This window comes from Sceloporus undulatus, chromosome 5 (assembly GCF_019175285.1).
Source record: "Sceloporus undulatus isolate JIND9_A2432 ecotype Alabama chromosome 5, SceUnd_v1.1, whole genome shotgun sequence".
Taxonomy (NCBI): domain Eukaryota; kingdom Metazoa; phylum Chordata; class Lepidosauria; order Squamata; family Phrynosomatidae; genus Sceloporus; species Sceloporus undulatus.
This window is the reverse complement of record NC_056526.1, coordinates 90,346,818-90,364,170: the sequence shown is the minus strand read 5'-3', so window position 1 is coordinate 90,364,170 and position 17,353 is coordinate 90,346,818. Positions and strand designations below refer to the sequence as shown.

The 17,353-nt window shown below is 40.1% G+C and overlaps 1 protein-coding gene across 2 annotated transcripts in view; it reads left to right on the top strand.

Annotated features, from left to right (window-relative positions):
• Positions 1 to 337: 337 nt before the first annotated feature.
• Positions 338 to 17,353, top strand: part of TBC1D19 (TBC1 domain family member 19) — a 75,573-nt gene continuing 58,557 nt past the window's right edge. For both annotated transcript variants that reach the window (XM_042467120.1, XM_042467119.1), the window contains exon 1: positions 338 to 527. In XM_042467120.1, the coding sequence (XP_042323054.1) occupies positions 414 to 527 (114 nt within the window). In that variant the 5' untranslated portion in view covers positions 338 to 413. The remainder of the gene's footprint in view (positions 528 to 17,353) is intronic.

Sequence of the window (17,353 nt, the reverse complement as noted above, 5' to 3'; positions counted from 1 at the left end):
TGGGCATTACCCCAACCCTGGAAGGCTAGGGGGGCACTACTTCAAAGCCTTCCTCCACTCTGCACCCCCCAATAATCATCTCTCTGAAAGCCCAGAGACCCAGACCTATCTGGGACCCTCAGAAGCCACTCCTTTAACTCTATCCCTTGCCTCCTGTTACTGTATTAAGTTTTGGCCTGGAATGGAGAGTGAGCAGAGGCGGAACCTTTGTTCCCGAGGGAGCGGTTTCCATCCGTACGTTTCCAGGGCTGGACCCGCTTGGCCCCGTTGCCTAGCAACGCCTGCGCTGATCGAAGCTTGAGAAGGCGCTGGGGCGGTGCGTCGCCGAAATCGGTCCGCCCGCTGCGGAAACCCACCGGCGAGAGAGGTTTAAGGGTGTTGCCTCCCTCCTTCTTGACCCTGAGGAAGGAACCATGCTGGGCCAGGAGGGCTGCAGCAGAGGAGGAGGCCTCTCTCTGACCATCGCCCAAGTCGTGCAGCGCCTGAAGGGCTCCGGGCTCCACTCCCAGCTGGAGAGACAGGCCCGGGTGAGGTCCCTTTCTGCCCTTACCCATCTCTCCCTTCCTTGGCTGCATCCACATTGGAGAGATAAACCGGTTTGGCAGCACTGTAAGTCTTTGTCTGGCTGTTTGCTATGGAATTCTGGGAGTTGGGGCCCACAACAAACTCCAGCTCCCAGAATTCCACAGCAAACAGCCAGACAAAGACTCAAAGGGCTGCCAAACATGGCCTATGAGTCCACTATTACCAGGGACAAAATGTAGGACAAATTCGGGACCAAACTGTAGGACAACTGCAGGACAAAGCTCAGCCCAAAATGTAGGACGTTTAAGAAAAAGGGAGGACCTTAAATGTCCTACATTTTGGGCTGAGTTTTGTCCTGCAGTTGTCCTACAGTTTGGTCTCAAATTTGTCCTACATTTTGTCCCTGGTAATAGTGGACAATTATGGCAACCCTACCTCTGACTAGTTGGCCCCATGACCTTCCATAGACTTAAGCTTCCTTAGATGCCACCACTCCAATGCATCTGATACTTCCACCAAATGCATCCTGGACTTGCTGTCCTCCAATGTTCTTGATGACTTGAGATTGAACTGAATTGATCCTGATTTTTCAATGAATGAAATTGAATGACATTCTTTGTTACAGTCAAAGGCCAGCATCAATATAACAGCGGAGGAGAGGGCGGATCTGGCTGCGACACCTGTCACCCCGTTGATCGCCAGGGTTGATCCGGCTGATCTGGCAGGGTTTCATGTTGCGATCTAAACTAAATTCTAATTTCAGCTTAATTATTTTTGTACATAAACAATACCATAAATTTGCTTATATTGCAGTGGCGACAACAACGCAACAGAGGATGTAATTCAGAAATGCCTGGAAGGCTGCGCAATGCCCATTCCTGAATCTTTCATAAGGACAAACAAGCCAGGATGGGGAGGCAGGAGGAGACTAAATATGCCCAGTGTCCATAGGATGCTGATTGACTTTTGAGAGAGAAAAAAAAACACTGAAAACTGGATAGAATGAAAAACAGGATGGACAGTTTGGAAAAGTAGAATGGGAAAGATCACATAGAAATAGATTATGCAATGGATGTTCTTTGTCTAATTGTCTGGTTAGATCTGTTCCTGGTTTCCACTGAAAAAACTTTCTTCTAAATTGACCAGGGATGGTAGTGAGAGCTACTCATAGAAACCAGTGGAGAAATCCAGCTTTAATATATCTGAATGGGGTGCCATCCCTCAGCCCAAAATGGAGGAGTCTCCAACAGTGAAGATCCAGCATTATCAGTGGGCACAGAGTTCTGACTGACTGGGGAGAGATCAGACCAAGCAGAGGCATTACTCCCAAGTCTAGTACAGTAATTGAATTTAAAAAATTAGTGCTTAAAATTTTAATATTTCTACTTTTATGGGCTTAAATCCCCTCCCTTGTTTTTTGCAAATTGGATTTTGGAGATTGAAGAGCTGGCGTTTTTATGTCTCTTGTTATTAGCACAATTATGGGAAACAAGACAGAAATAATCGCACACCCTAATATTTCTACAGCTAATCTTGTACATTGCCTTTCTCTATTGCCATTAATACCTGTTCGTATTAACAGTCATTCTCATCATCTTCTGGTTCCAATATAATCACTGGCTTTAAACATTTTGCAAATGGTCCACTCTCTGAAGATGCCAGCCACAGATGCTGGCGAAACGTCAGTAATAAACTCTTCTGGAACATGGCCACATAGCCTGAAAAACCCACAAAAAATGATGTCCACTCAAAGTTTGTTTGTTTGCCCCTCTGCACTTTCCTTTCATTGTATCTAGGGCCCCATACAGACTGCTTAAATAAACCTGCTTCGACTCACTTTGGAAGGATTCTATTTAAATGATGCATGGGTCCTAAGAGTCCGGAGGTCGCGCCAAAGCCACACTCCATTCCTAAGCACTGGAGGGCAGCTTTGGTGCAGCTTCCGGATTCTTAGGACCCATACATCATTTAAACAGCATGCCTCCAAAGAGACTCAAAGCAGCTTTATTTTGGCAGTCTGTAACAGGCCTAAGCTTCCTTGGCTGCTTTATTTGACTGTGAAAGCTCTGTCATGCTTGGATATACCATCAAGTTCCTTTCATTTTGACTTGTTATCCCTCATACTTGAAATAACCTTCCCATCTCATTCCTGTCTCTAGTACGGTAATATATTCTTGTGTGGTAGCATTTGGTAGTAGCAGATGTTAGATGCAGTTGTTCAGCTGATTAAATGATGGAAATCCAGCTACTTTTCCAGAAAATACTTGGCAATGATATTCCATTCATTATTCCTAAGAACTCAGCAGCGTACTTTTTGATCATTGATGTGCCTATGTGCAAGTCTTTTGCCTGGTCCATAAAATGTGGGACTTGTGTCACAATCAAGAATGGCTGCTGAGCACGATGGAAATTTGAGATGAGAGCTCCAGTTGTTGCCTACTAAATAAAAGAAATAAGAAAATGTATTTTCTGCTCCATAAGAACAAATGATGGACTCACTCACCTTGAAGGGATATGAAGTGAACTGCAGACCGTTTGATAGATCTTACAATCTATTTTCTCCCAAAAAGAACGGCATGTGTAAATAGTAGTGTTTTTGCTATTTTTGCACAGTATAGTATAGTAGCAGTATCAGGTAGCATTTTGTCGGCAACTTTAAAAGTTCCAAACCTTTGGTACACCTCCAATTTCTGGCTTTGGGAAAAAATGCAGTGGCAAAAAATCCTGTTAGTGATATACATGGGTATAACATGAGGTTTCACATACATATGCCTTGTTTGGGATGAATGCACTAGCTCCTAGTGCTCTGTCCACCCCCTCAAAGTAGCTGCCAAGTCTTCTAGAGAGCTGTTAAGGTTGTTAAATGGTGGTGGTGGGGATAGGCAATAGTTACTGTCTCTCTTCCCTGCTGCAGTTCTCTAGAGAAAGAAGAAAGACAGACTAGCTGGTTGCCCCCCCCCAGTCATTTAATGGCCATAGCAGGCTCCATAGGGCTTAGGGGCTGCTGTGAAAAAGGGAGGTGCATGTGGACTTGTAGGTGTGGAATATTATGCCTTGTGTATCTCAGCCAGTATCTCACATGCTTTGATGACATACAAACAAAGCAGAATGAACAGATGGGTTCTCTTCATTCTGATGATGTTGGGTTCTGATCATGTTGGATCAGGCCAGCTGTTTGAACAATCAATAGATTAGTATCCTCACTAGCTTGAAATATTGTAATGTCTTTGTTGTTCAAACTTATTGTAAGTACTGTATACATATACGTAAATTACCATTTATTTCATTTGCATTCAAGGAATTAATTTTTTATTGATCTTCAGTTTAATTTCACTGGTGAAGGTTAGTTCTGACTTAACTTTTCTAGAGAGACAGCATGGTAGCAGTTGTCCAACGAGGGCTCTGGGAGACTAGGATTCAAATCCCCACTCAGCCATGGAAACCCACTGGGTGACCTTAACAAGTCACAGTCTCTTATGTTTAGAAACAGTGGCAAATCTTTGTGTAATTTTGCTAAGAAAACCTTATTTCCAAAAATCAAAGTCGACTTAGATACATGTTGTTATTGTTTGCTCTCAAGTCATTTCAGACTTATGGCAACCGTAAGGTAAACTTGTCATGGTGTTTTCTTGGCAAGATTTGTTGAGAGGAGGTTTGCCATTGTTTAATCCTGAGGCTGAGAGCATGTGACTTGCCCAAGGCCACTGGGGATTGAACCCTGGTCTCCAGTCATAGGCCTGTTACAGACTGCCAAAATAAAGCTGCTTCGGGTCTCTTTGGAGGTATGCTGTTTAAATGATGCATGCATCCTAAGAATCCGGAAGCTGCACCAAAGCTGCACTCCAGTGCTTAGGAATGGAGTGTGGCTTTGGTGCGACCTCCGGACTCTTAGGACCCATGCCTCATTTAAATAGTATACCTCCAAAGAGACCCGAAGCAGCTTTAGTTTGGCAGTCTATAACAGGCCATAGTCTCCACTATGCCACACTCTCTCCTGGATACTCATAAAAAGATAACAATAAAATTTTCAGAACAATAACACATTCATTGAGCATCCCTATGTATACCCACCAGTAGTGCAATACTGAGATAGCATTTGTGCATTTAGTTAAAATAATCTTTCATGATGGCTGAATACAGTTCATTCACAGTTCACTGGATCCACGGTAAAACAACATCACTGTTTAGCACAAATAGCATTCAATTTCTGGCTTATATGTTACATTATTGTGTGTATACATGCTGTCTTAACAAAATGAAGACGTTTGGCTTATTGCTTTTCAGAAGAAACAGCTGCTGTCAGCAAGGATTTTGGATTTGAACACAATGTGTAATTGCAATAAACTTCAAATCTGGCATTGAGGAGAATCTGTGCCAAAGAATTGTTAGGTACAATTGTTCAGTGATCCCTTTAGGTGTTTGTGCTGTAGATAGTTGTACAGTTTTATCCTTGCATTTAAAAACTATCTTTGGCAACCTTTCCGGTCATTTTTATTTTTCTCTGACCAATTTCCTTAGCTAGGTTAGCTAGGTCAGCACTGATGCTTGCTGAAACAACTGTTTCTGAAGATATATAGTAGTCTGCATGATTAATTGTCCAGTTGCATCTCTTTTAATTGAGTTGCTTTTCTTAACAAACAACGTAGCCAGGAACATAGCCAGTCTGTTAGGAAGAAAATAATTTTCAACATCCTCCTCTGTAGAAAGATTGTCATACAAGTTAAAGCTATTTTCACCTGTTTGGATATGGTGAATATCTATCTCCTTGGATCACTTTTGTTGCAGCTGTTATTAAATTCAGCTTTTCTTCCTATGTGTTGCACTGATCTTTTAGTTTGTAGAACCCCTACAATACAGTGAATATTGTGCTGCAAACCTCAGTAAATAAAACAAAACTATCATTTGTTGGTTGTATAAGTATTCACCTCCCAGAAATGATACTTTGCAAAATAGCCTTTGGAAGGAATTATACCTGTAAGTCTTCTTGAGTGAGTCAGCTTTGGCCACCTGGATCCTACAGTTTTTGTTCATTCTTCTTGACAAAATCACTCCAGCTCTTATACAGTGAATAAGGACCATTGAAGTCTTGCTAGTTTCTGAATCAGATTTGAGTTTTGGCTGGTTCAGTCTAAGATACACACTTTCTTGATTTTAAACCACTCTGGTGTTTCTTTGATTGTGTGTTTAAGATTATTATCTTGCATGAAGGTGAACTTTCACCCCAGTCCTTTGCAGACTGAAACAAAATTTTCTCTAGAATTGCTCTGTATTTGGCTCGATCAATCTTATCCCCAATCTTGACCAGTTTCCAAGGGCATGGTGAGAAAAATCAGCCCCCAACTTTATGCTGCCTCCACCTTGCTTCATAGTGAGGATGGTGTTCTCAAGGCAGTGAGCAATGTTGGCCTTGCACCACACATAGCATTTTGCAAAAGTCCAGAAGGTTCAGTTTTGGTTTCATCAGAGCACAGTCTTTTTCTCGATGTGTTTGTCTTGTCTCCCATTTGCCTCTTTTCAAATTGCTTATGTGCTTTGATAATGGTTGGTTTCAGCAATGGCTTCCTCCTCCTCACTCTTTCAGAAAGTCCAGCATTGTGGAGACTGGGAATGACAGTTGCTCCATTGATGGCTTCTTTCATCTCATTGTGGATTCTTCATCAGATTTACTACTAACTTGTTCTGTGTCCCCGACTAATGTTATCTTTACCTAGTCACTGAGTTCGGTGGATGACCTTCTCAAGGTGCAGTTGGGTTAAGAGACAATTAAAAAACAGGAAGAAACCCAGCAATTAATCCACTAAACAAGAACAATCTTGATATAGCAATAGTATATAGAATTAATGATCTTATAACAAGCTATATGCAATACAACTCTGTAGTCACGCAACTAATATAATGGTCAGTGTAAACTACAGGCCCCATACAGACTGGCCAAAATAAAGCTGCTTCAGGTCACTTTGGAGGTATGCTGTTTAAATGATGCATGCGTCCTAAGAGGCCGGAAGCCGCGCCAAAGCCATGATCCAGTCATAAGGACCAGAGCACAGCTTTGGCGCAGCTTCCGGCCTCTTAGGACGCATGCATCATTGAAACACCATACCTCTAAAGTGACCTGAAGTAGCTTTATTTTGGCCTGTCTGTATGGGACCTACAAGTTATAGAATGAAACATACTTCTAATTAGGAGATACCGCATGATATATTGAACTTTACAACCAACACATAGAGGTTTGACTTTCTATTTTTTTAAAAAAGGTATTTTGATATCTTTTTGGAATATATTAATACCAACAATATCACACAGGTTTTTTTTTATTTGATCATTACCATAAGATGCGACCATTGCATTTTCTGGTAATCATGATTCTTGCAACATTACATTTTTTGATGTCCTGGTTAAAGTAGAGAGACAAAAACTCTGTGTCCAATTACCATAAACCCACAGATTGTAATTCTTTTCTTTCATATACCAGTTGATATTCTCATTCTGTAAAAAGGAAGGAAGACATATGGATACATAGATTAAATTAATATCTTCCATGTGGATTAAATTAGAAGAATAATTATTCAAGTTTTTTGTAAGTATTTGCTGCGCCTTTACTTGAGTTCCCCTCTCTATTCCTTTCCAGCTACACTCAACCCGCTTGAGTAAGTCTTGGCCTCATTTATATTTCTATCTCTAAGAAAGTTCACATTCCCTTGTCAGGAAGGTATAGAACAGTCTATTTCACATAAAATTTGAAATTAATGTTTCAAATATTTTATTATAATAGTTGTTATATCATCAATAAACTTCTTAGTGTGCGTATCCAATTATACATTGTGTACTCGATGAAGCTTTGGAAAGAGTATATATAATAAGCTGTTGAGAGAAAAAGAACTTATGAAGGAATCTTGATTGTTATCATGAGTGTTTAAGAGGAAGAAGTCTGACGAAGCTGTAATGAAACCACAAAATAACCACCCACTGATCCAATAATTTATGTTCCTGATAAGGACTCTTACAAGCTCCATATTTAGATTCTCGATAAGATCTCCTACAAGCTCAGTATTCATTTCTATAAGGATTTCTACAGACTCAATAGTTTATTATCTTGAAACCAAGCAGCATTTGGCACGACCTTCCGTTTACTCATTAGGGACATATCTATGTTTACCTTGATTAGTATTTCTTCAGGCTCAGATAAGCCATTGAGTATGGACTAAACACTCTTCAAATGTATATGTTTTGCTCCTGTATTGAACATCTTGTAAAATGGTAACAATGTCAATTAAATCCACTTCCAACTTATAACATAATGTGGAAAAGTCAAAGGCGTGTGCGTGAATACTTCAGCAAGGCACTTTGTTACCATAACAGTCACTTCTCCATTAATTCAAAGACAAAGGTGTGTTAGTCTGGAAGATCAGTATGCAAAGGGATCTAGTAGCACCTTTGAAACTACCGTACCTGAAAGAAAGAAAGGCCCTATGCACCTGAGGAAGGAGGCTCAAATCTATGGAATGCTCATGCTATGAGGTTATTTCTTTCGGCTAGGGGCTGAACAAACTCCCCTAAGGGGTGGCCTGCAGCCACCTCTTTCTGTGCCAGATTGGGGCTGCGGCACCTACACGCTATGGCCCCAATCTGGTGTTTCTGTGGCGCAAAAGGGAGCCACAAAACGCTTCAGAAAGGGCACAATAGCTGCTGCTGCTACCACAGCTTTTGAGTGCTTCTTTAGTGCTGCATCATCTGCATGCAACGCCAGGGGAGCGCCATGATGCGGTCTGCCATGTAGGCATGCGACATCATGCTGGCATGAAGGCAAAGTCGGAGTGTGCAATGTGCGGACACCATGCCCCCACTCCGCTCCGGTGCCCGCCTTTGATGCTGGTCTGTACAGCACCGTAGTCTGAAAGATGCAACTAGATGCCTTTGCATACTACGTCTCCATTAAAATATTGAAACACTTCCTTCATATACGTTTATATATTTGGTTCTCATACTTCAAGTGCGTGTGTGTGAGAGAAACAGAACTTTTAAAAAAACTTCAGTGTGATCAGTAATTATGGTAGTGATTTCACCATTTTCCTAAGGTGTGGCTTTCAGACAAGCTTCATGTTTACTGTCTTCCCATTTATTCTCCGATTCAGATATTCCCACAAAGAATAATAGAATTCACTTAGCAATCCAGACGTTTGTATAACAAAACTAATATGATATGGCCTCAACAGCATGCAAATTTGATACCAAATAGATTGCTGATATATGCAAACTGTTTTCACTCTGTCTGCTTTGTGATTCATACAAATCTAGTGCTGTTGTCAAGCTATGCAGCGCAGACTTGGAAAATCTTACATCCTTTCAGTGTGTGGTAGAATTATTAACAGTAATTTCAAATAAAAAGGGCAGCATTTCTTGAACCTGAAGCTGTCTTGTTTGGCATCAGTGTGAGAATCTGCCACAACTGCACTTTATGCATCTAATAATCTTTTTTGGCAATACCTGTACTTATTGCCTTTTGGTAATACGTATACTTATTGTCTTTCTTACAGTAATCATAAACTAAATTACAACATGTCTCTGCAAATGCCTCAAATGTCAAAGCCTCAAATGCCTACGGCTGACTATATAATGTTCCATAATACATTATAAATTATAGATATTAAACGTTTAAATATTTTTATTTGCCAAAGCTCATCATAACTCTTAGAATTTTATTTGCTAAACACTCTTCATCATCATCACCACCACCACCATCATCATTATCATCATTTTACTTTAACGGTGTAGCTGCTGGTGGATTTAACTTAGCAGGTCTCTATGCAGATTGTAGTATTAGTTGTTCCTCAGTTAATCTCCTTTCCCATTTAACTAAGTAGATTAAATATATCTCTATTATGATTTTTTCTCCTCAGCTGAATTCTGTGATGTAGAAAATGATCATATTTGCAACACCCCATTATATACAGACATAAAATAGAATAACTAATAAATTATGTTTCACAAAGTCCATCCTTTAAATGTATGTGAAACTGTTGTATTGATTATTTAGCTGTACCAACTGATAAGGGGGTAAATGTTTGCAGCACGGGGTACTAAACTGAGTACAGCTGTGAATACATTAAGCAACTTTAGATACTGAAAACAAAGATTCATAGAAGGTGGCTTCAGGCAAGTTCTGTGCCTGTGTGAAATATTTGCTACATGGAGTGATCATACTGTTTACCGTATATACTCAACAATAAGTTGACCTCATGTATAAGTTGAGGTCAGGTTTTAGGGCCAAAATTATCGATTTTGCCGTGACCCATGTATATGTGTATTTGTGCAATATCAATCAATCACCTAGGACTTGGCTCTTTCTTGCTAAACTCCTCTCCGCACCACATGGGGAAATCTGAAAGAGCTGCTATCACATTTCTATAGTGACCCATAAATAAGTCAACCTGGGATTTTGGGGTCAGTTTTTGGACATAAATTTTTAGACTTACAGATGAGTATATATAATACTTTATAGAGGACAGTCCTGTATGAAAGGTTGCCTAGTCCAAGTTCTCCATCAGGAGTTAGCACCTGTATAGCTGCATTGGTCACCACCGCCTAGTTTTGCTTTTCTGTTTAAATTAATTATTTCTATATTTGCTCATAAACATATATAATAACTTATGCACATTTTATGCTAATCTTTTCCCCTTTCCCTGCATTTCTTTTAGAGGGCAGGAACTATACATAAGTAGCCACCTTCCTTGTGTATTTGTTTCCTCATTATTACATAGTTTTAATTGTATGAAATCATAAGAGTCCTGTGACTCCAAACATTGCATACAATAATTTAAACTATCTAATTTTAAAAATACTTGAGATGGTTTGTGTATCTGTGAGATCTTTACTCTTTCCTTATTAGTTGGTATTTTTCACATCAACAAATTGTTTTCTTCAGTGTGAAAAGGGTTTTCTTTATTTCAACACTATAATACATAATTTATTGGTCATGCTAAAGCCATGGATGCTGGGGTGGACACATGAAAAAACAATGAATGATAGGCTGTGCTTGCTGAAATATTTCTTCCTTGCAATTCTTACAAATAGAAGAGCCTTGTCCTTTCTTTTCATACAACTGCCATAAAGGATATCACTGTGACACCTATTTCTTCTAAAATGTTTGGAATAAAAATTCTGGCCTTGCGAAACAATAAGAGAAGGAAAAAGCTTGAAGGAGTTTAAGATTTTTAAAATATGACTATGAAGGAATACCGTATATACTTGACTATAAGTCGAGGGCAAGTTTTGGGGCCAAAATGATGGATTTTCATATGACCCATGGATAAGTTGAGAGTAAAATTTAAGGGCATATAACAAAGAATGTAAAAAATGAAGCAAAGGAAAACAGTGCTAAAGTACAAAATTCCAGCAGGCATAACTGTTCATACCCACCCTAAAGTCTGGATGGATAAGAGAGTAGAGGGGAGGTCAGTACTTCCAGGACAGATTACACTTTTGTCTCTGACCAGGAATGGTTCATTTTTATGATTTAAAGTACAGTACTTACATTGACCCGTGGATAAGTCAACTCAGCTTTTTCGGGTCAATTTTTTGACCAAAATTTCTAGACTTATACATGAATATATATATATATATATATATATTATACAAAAATTATGACAATGTTCTTATGAGTCTTTGTTGCTGGTTCCCCTTCACTTCAGTTTACATTGAAACTGCTGGACTTTTCAGATTCACATCTTTCTTAACAGTTTTAATCTCAGTTAAAGTTGTTTAGAATATTTAATTGTGTTTCTTTTAGAGCTCAGCCCAATTACAATATATTAAAATATTTAGCCTCATTCATTGTACCTAACTCCTAGCTAACTTTAAAATTCTAACTTTTAAAAAAACAAACCTGTGGTGTCGGTCTTTTACAAGTCTGAAAATAAAGTAGTAGAAAGGTAGTTTAGATATTGGAGATTATTGCACACCAGGATTTTTCTGTTCTTGAAAAGCTGCCAGAGAAGCCCAGGTATGGGGCAGTGTGATAACATCCATTGGTAGTGGTTACAAACCCACCTGTATCCCAGTGGAGATTTGCTGTGCGATAATCTCCAATGTTTCCCCTAAGATACATTCCACTTTTACAGCAAATAAAAATAGTTAATTCAAGATTTCGGTATCTTTTCTTATGATTTGGCCTCAAGACAAGGAAAGCTTAAACAAGAAGAAAAACTTCTAATCTACTTTCCGGTAGATGAGACAGTCCACTGACTCTGAATCATTTACTGTACTAGGTTTTGTTTGGCACAGAACTGCACACTAACAATAGAGTTCTTTGCAAAAACCTATTTGGTGGAACAAAGTGGAAGCTCATGGCATAAGAATACTTGCCTTTTGGTGGGATGGTTCTATCAGCACACTGAAGAATTTACCAAGGGAATCCAGTGAGATTTAGTGAAATGTATTTCTGAGTAGGCATGGGGAATGCATTGGTTCAGCAAAACAAACTTTGGCATGTTACAGACCGCCCCTTTGAGGCGGCCTGTAGGTGCTGCTTTCCCTGGTGTATCGGGGCCTCAGCTGCCACAATGGCAGCTGCTGAGGCCCCGATCCGCCGCTTTCCAGGCTGCGGGGAAGCGGCAAAAGGCCCCTTCCCCGCAGCCTGGAAAGGGGTGTCCTTGGGGCTTCAAGCCCCAAGGACACCCCACGGCGGCGGGGAGGAGGAGAAAGGGGCCGCTTGGTCCCTTTCTCCTCTGCGTCGTTGGGCGCAGCCATCTGAAGGCTGCGCCCAGCGATGCAAATGGAAAAGGAGCTCCGTTTCGGAGCTCCTTTTGCGGCCGGGGAAGGGGTGCACTATTCGCCCTAGCGTGGCGTGACGACGTCACGTCTGCGCCACCCCGTATAGAGGCGGCGCGGTCTTTATGTCGTAATGGTGGCGGTCGTGTGGAATGGCCGCTACCATTTTGTGCACGCTCCGCGCGTGCTAGGATTGAGGCCGTCCGTTTGTAGCGGGCTTTTGACTCCTAAATTAATAACCCCATTCTCAGAAAAAAACCCGCAAAGCATCTGACCTACTGAATCAGGGTGAGTAGGGAGAAGAAGGTGTACGGTGGGGGGGGGGGGGGGGAAGGGGAGAATCCAAAAGAGGAGGAAATTAGTTTGAAGAAAACCTTTCATGCCACCACGCCACCACATGCACGAGCCCCATTCACTTGAATGGGGCTTGAGCATGTGCGGTATTTGGCTTACACGGGAGGGGGGTCCAGAACGGATTCCCCACGTAAGCCAAGGGCGGACTGTATAACTAAACGAAGGCTATACAAACAAATCAGTTCCTTACTCCATACCATACCATAACATTCCAAAACTCATTTGCAGTGTTTCTTCCTCCTTCAGTTTTTTCCTGGTTCTAACTGTTCACTTATATCCCAGCTAGTCTTATGCTCAAATCTGCTGCTTAATAACAGAGTCATGTGATGGTTTTTAAAAGTCATAATCCTCCTCCTTCCTAGGCTTTCTTGTGTTGCTAAATCTTCCAAAAGAGTCGTCCATTCTAATGAATTATAACATTCTGAAATTAATTAACTTTTTAAAGCTCAGGATTAACTTCATTGTGAAGAAGACTATCTACTGAATTAAGCTGCATTGGTAGAAAGGGGCAATGAATTAATAATTAACAATTTAAAATTAAGTTACTTGGAGGTGGTGGTGAATGCCAGTGATCTCCTTCAGTGAGACAGCAAAGCAGAACTGGACATTTTTGGGAGTAGTGGTATAAGATGGGAGATGGGATCTGATTCTGAGGGTCATGAGTGTCTTAGTTAAATTACCTGCAGTGCCTGCTTTCTGGCTAGCATCTTAGATTATTTCTGTGCACTGAGCTCTTCATTTGAGACCCACAGAACTTTTCAGCAGGCCAAGAATGCTTTCAGACTAAATTAACACAAACACTAGTATATACAGGGGGTACAGAAGTAATAACAGTGTGTCAGAATGTAAGTGTTAAGGTACACCCACACCAAAATTCTTTTATGTGGCATCTTACTTTGCTTCAATGTTGTCTCCCATCATTCTAGCACAAATATTCTGTATTTACTTATAGCTTCTTGGCATTTTTGTTAAGATCAAGTGTAGAGCTTACTTCATGTAGGTCCTGAATTGCAGTGTGTGTGTATGTGTGTTTTAATCATCTTTTTACTGTAATAAGAATTAGTGTGCTGCAATGATTAGAGTGCAAAATTGGGATTTGGGAGATTTGGATTCTCAACTCTGTTGAGCTATGAAACTCATTGGGTAATCCTGGACCAATAATTCTTTCTCAGGTTGACCTACCTCATACAGCTGTTGTGAGGGCAAAGTGGCTCTATTGTCCTCTGATATCATTGGATAGAAGACAAGATATAAATAGAACTAATAAACAGTAATAAATATTGAATCTACACAATCACATCAGAATATATTCACCTGTTCCTGCTTAGTATTAAATTACTTTGTTGATGAAAGAAGGAGTAAAACGTATTAAATAACTTACTGTGTTACAAAATCTTTTAATGTTAATGGAGGAGATTATTGCACAGCAATTTACTCACGGGATAGACATGGGATTTAAAAGCCAAAGACAATTTTTTACCTAACGGTGCCGTAGGCAGGTAGTATGCGACCCCTATGCAATCTGGGCTTCTCGCACAGTTTTTCTTGCCTGTCTGTTTCTCAAATTTCTTTAACCTTTCCAAAAGAAATTCTGAAGTCTAGTCACTGAAATACTGCTCTGCTGTTGCTATCACATCTGAATTATTCAATTTTTTTCTTCCTTTAAACCTCTCCCAAAGTATAATACTATTATCACTAATTAACTTTTTTTCCCAAGTGCTCCCCATAAACCAGAGAGCCTAACATCTTGTATTATTCTGCCTTCCAAAATTATAATTCTTCATATTGAGATAAACCACCTTCCTCTTTTATTAAAACCTTTTGTACAAATATTTTCCATATTGCTTCAAAATAATTCTTCTTCATTATTCCTCCCCCCCTTAATTTCACATGTTAACTTATCATTAATTACCATTTGCCATATTTCTTTATACCAATCCTGGTCTTTCCATTTTTTGCTATAATTAATCTTGCTTCTGTTAATAGATTTGTGATTAGATCCTTAATGGCTCAGTACAGTTGATCTTATCATATATAGACAATAATGCTTTCTTTCTAACTTAATTTCTGTTATCTCTTTTATCTCTTTAAATACTAATTGCCAAAATAACTTTACAGATCTGCAGCCCCAGTACATCTGAATATAAGTACCAATTTCTTGACAACCCCTCCAACATATCCTTGAATAATTCTTATTTATATAATTTAATCTTATTGGTTAAACCTTACTCCTTTTAAGAGTATGGAAACAGGAAATAGTGAGATGGAGTAGGTTGTATGGATTATGCATTCAGACCCCAAAGTCTTCAAAACTTCCATCCTACCAGTCCTGTGAGTAAGTGCATTGTCCTGCAAATAGAGAACACCTTTCTGCAGCTTCTCCTGCCATTCTTTCAATGGCTCATTTAACTGGCACAGCAATTTAGAATAGTGTTGTGCATTAACTCTTTGGCCCTTCTTAAGATAACCAGTCATCAAAATCCCTTCCTTATCCCCCCAAACTGTAACCTTTCCTGCTGACCTCTGTATCTTGAATTTATTTGACTGGAAAACCCAAGGTCTGCCACTGTAAGAACTGTTGTTTCATTACCGAATCGTAGTGATGTAACCATGTTTGATCAATAGTGATCAGTCATTCCAAAAAATTATCACTACAATGCTCAAAATGCTCCAAAATCAACCTGGAGCTACAGCGACAAAATTACTTTCAGTTTTTAGGGAACTGGGTCATGTCAAGAACCTTTCAGCACTCCCTTGTAGTAGCAGCTGAGGTTTCAGTACTTCAGGTATGCACATTACATACAGTTCTTTAGGCTGTATGTAATTGCAGCAGCTATTAAGAGAAGGCCAGGATACCTCCCTTGTTTTATGTGTTTTTATTTATGTGTGCTTTCTAGCTTAGTGGTTAAGATGCCAATTCTGACGATTGGAAGATTGGCAGTTTGATGCCCGAATGCTGCATGATGGGGTGATCTCCCATCACTAGTCCCAGCTTCTGCCAATCTAGCAGTTCAAAAACATTCAAATGCAAGTACAGTGGTACCTCGGGATACGAAATACCCAGGTTACGAAATTTTCGGGATACGAAAAAATCCCATAGGGAATTATTGTTCCGGGTTACGAATGTTTTTTCGGGTTACGAAAAAACTTTTGGTGCTTTTTTCGGCTTTTTCGCACGGAATCGCGGCTTTTCCCCATTAGCGCCTATGGCAATTCGGCTTACGAAGGCTTTTCGGGTTACGAAAGCGGCCGCGGAACGAATTACTTTCGTAACCCGAGGCACCACTGTAGATAAACAGGTACCACTTCAATGGGAAGGTAACAGTGTTTGGTGCAGTCATGCTGGCCACGTGGCCACCAGAGTCATCTTCAGGCAATGCTGGCTCTTCAACTTAGTAACGGAGATGAGCACCATCTGCTACAGTCGGTTACAACTAGATAATCATGTCAAGGGACTATCTTTAGTGAGGCTGCATTGACATGGCATTTTTGTGCTGAGTAGATCAGGGGAGATTTGATGATACAATACCGAATCAAAGTTCCCACTACATTTACTCCGATCGAATCACTCCATGGCAATTTAACCGTGTTGAAGTTCACGTTGCCATTTGTATTGATTTAAAATGGAGCTGAATTTCGATTGTTCTTGGGTTTTTTTTTAAAACTGTCAATCAGATGATGTGCATCTACATCACACTGTTTGGGCAAATCTCCCCCTTCCCCATCAGCCTATCAGGATGGCAATGGCAAGCCCCTCAGAACAACCCTTTTCAAGAAACCTTGGGATAGGTTAGCCTTGGGTTACACTCTCTCATCCAGGAAACCCCCGCAGGTTTAAATTATGGGTATAAATGCAATATAACACATGTTTGAGAGCTTTAGTTTGCACCAACTTGGGAGCAGAGTCTATTGTGATTTTATTTCTTTGGAAAGAGGAAAAATGATCCCCAGCCCCACTGATAGTTTTTTTAAAAAATTCAAGCAAATCATGCACATCTTTGTCATACCAATGACACAGGTATTTGAAGGAGCTGTCTACTGCATCCATGCAATAGCAAAGATGTGCATAAGCTGTCATTTAAAACAAAAAAGTAAATCACCTAATGATGTTCCCAGGAGAACCCCCTCCTTGGCTTTGGCTTTGGCTTTGTCTGGCAGAGAGAGAGAGCAAAGGGGTGGACATGATCCACTCTCTTCACATTAACCCCTCCCTTCCTGTACTCCAAATTTAATCGACAGCAATTTCCCATTTATGGCTGGTATAAAACAACAACAGTTCTTTTGAAAAGATGCGCTGAAATCCCCGGTTCCAAAAGAACTGGGTTAAGGGGAGATTTGCGGGGGAAATCGAATGGAATTCGAGTTGGGGAAAAACGGCACAAGCATGAATGGCCCCCTTTTAAACCGGTTTGCAAACCGGTTTATAACACAGTGTGAACAACCCCTTTGATTTACTGAAGGTTCTGAAGTAAGTGTGCTAAAATATCTTCACAAGGTAATGAATTAAACAAAATAAAAATCAGGGACCTGACTATAGCACCATGCAGCTGATCCTATGCCTGGGAAGTTTTGAACTGTGTTATATTGGCTTGCCATGCATATGGTATGCAACCTATTGAAGTGATAGGTTTTTAAAAACAGCTTGTGTTGATGATGTAGGGAGTCATATTTGGTAGTTTACACATTTAATATGTCTTAGCTAAGAACA